At 35.3% G+C, this 7585-nt stretch overlaps 2 protein-coding genes across 2 annotated transcripts; one reads left to right on the forward strand and one right to left on the reverse strand.

Moving 5' to 3' along the window:
• Window positions 1-255: 255 nt before the first annotated feature.
• On the forward strand, window positions 256-3932 carry LOC8265107 (IAA-amino acid hydrolase ILR1-like 4; the record flags this gene model as incomplete). The annotated part of the gene is given in 7 exon segments (XM_025156488.2): window positions 256-403; window positions 406-635; window positions 773-824; window positions 827-897; window positions 1969-2280; window positions 2971-3099; window positions 3238-3932. Coding segments are annotated over 7 exon segments (1347 nt in total), but the record flags the coding sequence as incomplete, so codon positions are not given.
• Window positions 3933-6074: 2142 nt separating this feature from the next.
• Window positions 6075-7009, reverse strand: LOC8265106 (40S ribosomal protein S30). Its single transcript, XM_002514131.4, has 3 exons — window positions 6851-7009; window positions 6609-6746; window positions 6075-6295 (listed from the first exon to the last, which is right to left on the reverse strand). Exons 1-3 carry the CDS (start codon window positions 6852-6854, stop codon window positions 6249-6251), a joined length of 189 nt encoding a protein of 62 aa, XP_002514177.1. The 5' UTR covers window positions 6855-7009; the 3' UTR covers window positions 6075-6248.
• Between the last annotated feature and the right edge of the window lie 576 nt (window positions 7010-7585).

Raw genomic sequence — 7585 nt, forward strand, 5'->3', positions numbered from 1 at the left:
AAAAACATGTATACTTGAACCAAAATAAAAGTCTTAAGTTCTCTTAAAAAAGCAAAAAGTATGCATTTCCTAAAAAAAAAAAGAAGAAGAAACGCCTCCGATCAAGAATCTTAAAGATTACTCAATCAAAAAAATTAAAAGAATAAACAAAACTTTACCAATTATAAAAATGCTTTAAAGGTATTGGAAAAAATAAATTAGAGAACATTATTTTTGTTTTCCCCTCTGTTTGCTCACTCTTCAGTTTAACAATCACACTTCTCTAAGGTTCCAATCTTTACACAATTTAATGGTTCTCTTCTGATTCTACTTCTCCACTTCTTTCTCTCAAAATTCATCTCCTCAATACCTTTTATTAGCAAAGAACAACTTGCTCAAATCCCTGTTAATTTCCTTCACCTCGCAAAAAGACCAAGATTTTTGATTATATGGTAAGTATTAGGAGTAAAATTCACGAGAACCCAGAACTTGCTTTTGAGGAATTTGAGACCAGTAAGCTTGTTAGAGCTGAACTTGATCATTTGGGCATCCGTTATGAATATCCAGTTGCTGTTACTGGTATTTTTGGCTATAGTGGAACTGGTGGGCCGCCTTATGTTGCCATAAGAGCTGATATGGATGGTCTGGCAATGCAGGTCTTGGTTTTTTTTTTTTTTCCTTAAGAAGAAAAATTAATTAATCAGTTTCTGGTGCCTGAATGCTTGTGGTTAGTTGCCTTGAGAGGATTAGTGATGTTAAAAATTAATTCATGGAGGTTCAGTTGTTATCATAGAAGGCTATGGAGTGGGAGCACAAGAGTAAAGTTGCAGGGAAAATGCATGCTTGTGGCATGAGGTCCATGTTGCAATGCTTCTTGGTGCTGCTAAGATGCTTCATGAGCATCGCCACGAGTTACAGGTTCTATCTTTTTACTTATTTCATTAGTTGAATAATGTAATTTGTTACTTTATGGAGGTTTTATGATTGGCCTGCCACATTTGTGGAATGATTTTACCACTGCAGAATATGGGAATTATTCCACTAGGCTATAATTGCTTAATCCAATATTGGGTGGAAATGGATATTCGTAGTGATATTCAAACTTCAAAGGCTATGAGACACACTATACTTGTTTGATTCTCGTGGAGATGTAAAAGGCTTGTTTTTAAGGTACCTGACTAGTTGAGCACTTAATTTGCTGTTGTCCTTGCCATTCTCTTTGTACTGAATTCTGCCATTGATTAATCAAGTTTTACAATTTCATTCTTACAACTACGTGGCAAAAAGAATTGTCACCTTTTGTACTATTCCATGATTTTCTGTTCTTTTCGTCTTGAAAGAATTTTGTATTCCCTAGTTCTTACTCTTGAAGATTTTCCCTCAACTTTCTGCTCCCCTGGATAGTTGTATCTGCATATATTTGTAGTATTTCTACATGTTAAATGCTTTTTTCTTTTGGACTTTGTAATCTAAATTCGAAAAGGTTACCTATTTCTATATCAAATATTTGCTTAGATTGCTAGTAATTCTCAATTTCATATCCTTAACTTTCACAAAGTATTTGTACTTTTTAAAAGGTTCCAGTCACATTCACATCCTTCTTAAGAAAAAGGTAGTCAAAGCTGGATCAGTTAATTCTACTGCTCATACATTGTAATCCCAAGATGCAAGTTTGTTCTTGGATTATGTGGTTAGCAACCTTGCTAAAATCTGATAACAGAAGTAAACTTATAATTTAATTGCTCAAGGATGGTGGATTGCCTTGTATCAAAAATTGAGAAAGGAACTTCCAAATATGCTTATCTTTCCTCTCTCTTTGTTTTTTTAATCCCTTTCAAACCATTCTTGACAGATTTGTCTGGCGCTTTTTAACAAAAGTTAGTTTTATGCTTCCTCATTATTTAATTTTTCTGTCCTCTGAAGGTAATAATGCTGAATGCCAAATTCTGTATCAAGATAAATTTGTATGAATTTTTATTGTGCTTTTAGCGAACGGTCGTTCTTGTTTTTCAACTAGCTGAGGAAGGACATGGGGGAGCCAAGAGAATGTTGGATTCTGGGGTTCTCAGGAATGTCGATGCCATCTTTGGAATATAAGTTTCTACTCTATTTCCTATTGATACAGTTGCCTCCAGACCTGGCCCTGTTTTGGCTGGCAGGGGTTTCTTTGAGGCTGAGATAAGTGGAAAAGGGGGGCATGCTACCATTCCCCAGCACACAGTTGATCCTATTTTAGCAGCTTCCAATGTGATTGTTAGTTTACAGCATCTTGTTTCACGTGAAGCTCCCTTGGATTCACAGGTATCTTTCTCTCTTTTGTACACATATATACGTTCATGTGTGTGCATCAATGTGTGGATACATAGATATTTACTGCCAGTTTTAAGACATAACATAAGGGTTTTAACACCCCCTGTCTCCTCTTGCTTTATAACCTTTTCAAGCAAGATGAATCAATGTTGATGAGTACATAACCTGTCAGTTGTCTCCTAGTCATTTCCACCTCTAACATTATTTTATTTTATGCCTGGGACATCTCTAGTGCATGATCCACGTAAATTCTGTTGTAAAGTTCTCTCCCTGATCTCTGTCTCATCAGAGTAACAACATGAGCTGGTTCACTGTCTTATGTGAATTGTGCCTTTGTATTCCTAGGTAGAGTTTCTTGATGCCATCCTTTATTTCTTTTGTATTACTAAAAGAAAAATTGTCTTAATCAAACTTTCTTGTTTCCAATTTATTAATTCATTTTCAAGACAAAGTATCTTATGTTTAGATAACCTTATCCATGGCAATGATATTTACGTAGAAATTGGACAAAGTGTGTAGTCTTTTTCTTTTATGGTGTTTAGTCATCTTATTACAAATTAAAATTTGATGAATTGAGCTTCTCCTATTGCATGCTTGTGCATTGCCTCATATTATTGCCCTATATATGCTCACTCTGTGACTGTTCAATAAGCATTTCCAAGAAGAAGAATATCTGTGCAGGTAGTAACAATTGCGAAATTCCAAGGAGGTGGTGCATTCAATATTATTCCAGATTCTGTTACAATTGGTGGCACATTCAGGGCATTTTCAAAAGATAGTTTCATCCAAATTAAACAACGTATTGAAGAGGTATATGTTACTAAGTATTGCTTGGTTTGCACCATGTTTGACAAATAGGTTCTTTGGGTGTTTGAATTTGCTGTCATGTTGAAGCCATATAAAGTCATGCTATAACATTTGTTAATTCTATTACAACACAAATCACAGGTTATCACAAAACAAGCTAGCGTTCAGAGGTGTAATGCAACTGTCCGCTTTAACGTAGATGAAAAACCCCTCTACACAGTGACTGTAAATAATAAAGATTTGCATAAGCAGTTTGTAAATATTGCAATAGCCATGCTGGGTGCCCAGAACGTTAAAGAAATGCAACCACTAATGGGAGCAGAAGACTTCTTCTTTGCAGAGGCAGTTCCTGGATGCTTCTTCTTTCTTGGGATGAAGGATGAGTCTCACGGACCACCTGGATCTGGTCATTCACCATATTTCAGAGTTAATGAAGAGGTGCTTCCATATGGAGCCTCCCTACATGCATCATTAGCTGTGAGGTACCTCCTGGAATATCAACCCGAATCCAGGACAACCAAGGAAAACTTAATCGATGAATTATGAAGTACAAGAGCCTATGTAATAATGGATGAAATGTCATGAAACATGATCAAGTTGACAGCTGAGTATCAGAAACTGCCTGATAAAGAAGTTAGAATTGATATTCGACTATTTCAGGCCTGCAGATGTCAATGTCATCTTGAATGTGCATTATCATATTTGCGTCTTTGTTGTTGTTGTTGATCTGTGCTGTTTAGAACTTTGATTACTATCTTCAACATGAGTTCTCTCTCTGTTAATGGAGGAAAATTTTGTACATATTGACATCCATCAAGGAATATGTTTGATTTTTATTTTTGCTTACATTGAAACCATCCTTTCGGAAAAACAGGAAAATCTAAAGAATTGCTCGTGAGTGAAAAAGAATTAAATATTAATCGATTGCATGACTTATTTTATGATTCTGCCTGATTTGCCAAGCACAAAAGGCAAGAAAAAGATGCGAATTGGTGGGAGGGAAGTCCCACATGATGTCGATTTGGGGATTTTTAGAGCATATGCACGCATGGTACGATGTTAATAAAGTCTCTCCATGGTAATATTAGGCTGTTTAGAAACTGGGATTTTTCACATCTGCTGGTAACCTAATTTTTGCTGCATAATTACAAGTGAATATTTATTGCCGACTTGCCTAATTCAGAGGTGAAAGAAAGAAAACTTATTTATGGAACTGGTTGAAACAAGCAAGTTTCCCGGAATCAAGGCAATCGATAGGGTTCATTTCTCTGTAAGAATCTTCACCCTTCCAGACCAGGAAATACAGCAACCTTAGCTGCATGAATAAAGAAAGAAATCATATAATGGTGGATTCGCTCTGTGATCCTTCAGTAAAGTAACTATACGGAATGACTAGATGAACTAAATCACAGCCTCTGAATCAGTATAGACTAGGAAAACGTAACAAAGTTGGTGTCTTTGAAACACTTGGATCGTATAAACCTGCATAAATAACAAATCTTAAGCAAACTTAATCCTATTCTGTTTCACTATAAAAGAATAGAGAAAGAAGAATAGAAGCCTGAAATATCATCATAATGGAGAATGCAGTGCTCAAGCATTATGGTCAAAAGTGATAGCTGAGTTTTGGATCCGTTAGCATAAATGGTACACTTCAACACTCCAATTCAAAGCCAATCATGAAATCAGTTTCATCCCATAAATCACCTCTCAAATCCCCGCAACAATCAGACTTCTTGCTGCACTTGTACACAAGTCGAAGCCACAAGCTTTCTACTCAATCATCTGTGTTCACATTCTCAACGTCACCCGCTGCTGCTGTGCCATCAAGTAGATCATCTTGGATAAAGTTCGCCGCAGGATGCGAAGTTTTTGGATTTGTTACTTCACACGTTTCAATCCTGTAACTCAAAAGCAAAAAGTAGCAATAGGGTTTATGGGAATGCAAGGAGTAACAGTGCACATTCTGTCAGATCCTCACCCTTAGTTCATGCTGTTTCTAATGGCGGGATGAATGCTGCATATCATGATGAGCATTAAAGCCGTCATTATCTACTGCATGAATAATTCAAGGCGCTCTGTATTCCTCCCTCACTTTCTTGATCTTATTTTTTTTCAATACTCATTGAAATTCCATATGACGATAATAATAGAATGTGCTACTTGTGGGTGGTTTCAGGATTGATGGATTGTTTCAATCATCAACGGGAAGACGTTGAAGCATGTCAGAATTTTGTCAGAGTAAACACAGTTATGAGGGTAAGCTATTTTAATATAGGACTTGTCCCATCTTTAGGATTGTCGAAAGATTTCTTGAAGCTTAAACTGCGTACTAAAATACTTTAGTGCCTTGCAGTTAAAGTTCTGTTCCTGATATTCTGTATATGAGGCTCCACTACTGCCATTGATTTGCTTAAGCATGACAATCCAATAGGGTTTGCCAAACTCAATCATAGATGTGGGGGGGCTTTAATTGTAAATGAAGGACATAAAATGATTAGAAGATCATTTTTCCCCATAAAAGAATCAATAGAAATAACATTTTCGATACAGAGGAAAACCAAAACAGCGACCCAGCCCTGGAACGTTTCAAAGACCACATGGAGTTTCTATCTCGAGGAGTTTCTATTTCCAAAAATTTTCAGAAACACCAAAGCATCATTTAGGTGAAGTATCCATAGCAGGCCAGTCTATCCACATCTTAAATATTCCTAAAAATAGTTAATTATATCCATCAGTTTGCTCATCCAAGCACAGCACACTTCTAACAAGTCCAAGTGTTAGTATTTACCCCTTTAAAACTGCAGTGCATTGGCATTAACATTAAGATTAGTAATCCGACCATCAAAATCTCCTCTTACTTTGTCAAGTTCAGTAGCGCATGTGGAAGCTTTGCTTAGATACCACAACAGTTATTCAGAGCAGATTATCAAGGACAAGCTCATGACGCAAGATTAAAAAAAAAAAAAACAAAAACAAAAACAAAAGTCACATAATTCTAATTATAAAAAAAAAAAAAGAGCATAAGCTCAACAATAGTCTTGAGAATTTAATATCCAATGCTGACTGGAGTATGATAACACTTGAAACACAAAAATGAATAATCCAGATCACACCTACATAACTAAACACTTATCCCTCTGTCACACACTTTACTTCTCAGATGAGTTGGGTCCTCTCTTCTTACCGAATCCCACAACTGCAGATCAAATAAAACAAAATCATTCAAACAAGCAGCCCAAGTTTTGATTAAAGTACTGAGCAAGATGAATACATAAAACCTAGGACATTGCTATCATTGTTTGAGAATATAAACGAAATGATTATCATATAATCTCTCAAGGTGACATAAAGATAAATTTCTTCCACTTAGTTGACTAAGTCGAGAATAAAACAGAAACATTATCATAAAACCTATTCTGTTAAACTGAAATTTAGACCGGAATAACAAAGATTTTGGATCTATAGCAGATAAATCTAAGGATAAGGATGACGAAGAAAAAGAATTTTACCAGCAGTGACAAAACGGCGATTGTATTGCATCCTCTTGTGAGCGCGACCACGTGGCTTCTTCTTCTTGTCCTGCTTTGCCACTTTAGGAGTTTGGCCTCTCACCTTACCAGCACGAGCCAAAGATCCGTGAACCTTACCTGCAAAACCAATCCACCATCAAACCGACCATTAATATCTTCACGAAACCTCACTAGAGCAATCTAAGACTATTAAACCAACAATTTAGGCAGAAGATATTTACCCATGGCGGCTTCTTGAGTTGTTGCTGCTTCTGCTGTTGCTCCCCGAGTTCGATAGAAGCGGTGGTGATGATAATAAGCAGCGCAACGAATAGAAAGTTTTAGGGTTAGGGTTTCGCTGTTAATATAGTGTTAGGTTTGCTAGACCGACTTAGATATTGTAGTTGGGTTGGGTATTAAGGCCCATTAGAGAACCGTGCATAAAATATTTCATGGAGCTATTAGCGGGCCTGCCCAGCCCAATCTAATACATAATCAATGAACAAAATAGTCCTTTTACTCCCTAAACTTTTATCACTTGATAAAAAAATAAAAATGCTTTTTTTGACGAAACATTCATATATTGTGATTTATAGCTCAGATTAGTCTGATAACTAAGCGTGTGTTACATGGTATTCATGTGAGTTAAATTAACAAACTAATTAAAAAATTAATATTATAAAATTTTGATCTAAACAATTAAAATCTTAAATATTAAAAAAAATTACTATTAAAAGTAAGAAATTCTACCTTTAAATTTCTTTTTTTATATTATATAAAAATATATATGAAAATATAATATTTTCATTTTTTTATCAAGGAGAGAGCGGTTTGTCAGCTTCAATAATTAAAATAATTATTTACTCGAATTAATTCAAAAAAATACACGTGTTCAAATAAAAATATTTAAATAAATTGACAATATTGATAAATATTATTTAAAAAATTTAATTATAAAAAAATACACCTAGTATTTT

Source organism: Ricinus communis, chromosome 3, assembly GCF_019578655.1.
Source record: "Ricinus communis isolate WT05 ecotype wild-type chromosome 3, ASM1957865v1, whole genome shotgun sequence".
Classification (NCBI taxonomy): Eukaryota; Viridiplantae; Streptophyta; class Magnoliopsida; order Malpighiales; family Euphorbiaceae; genus Ricinus; species Ricinus communis.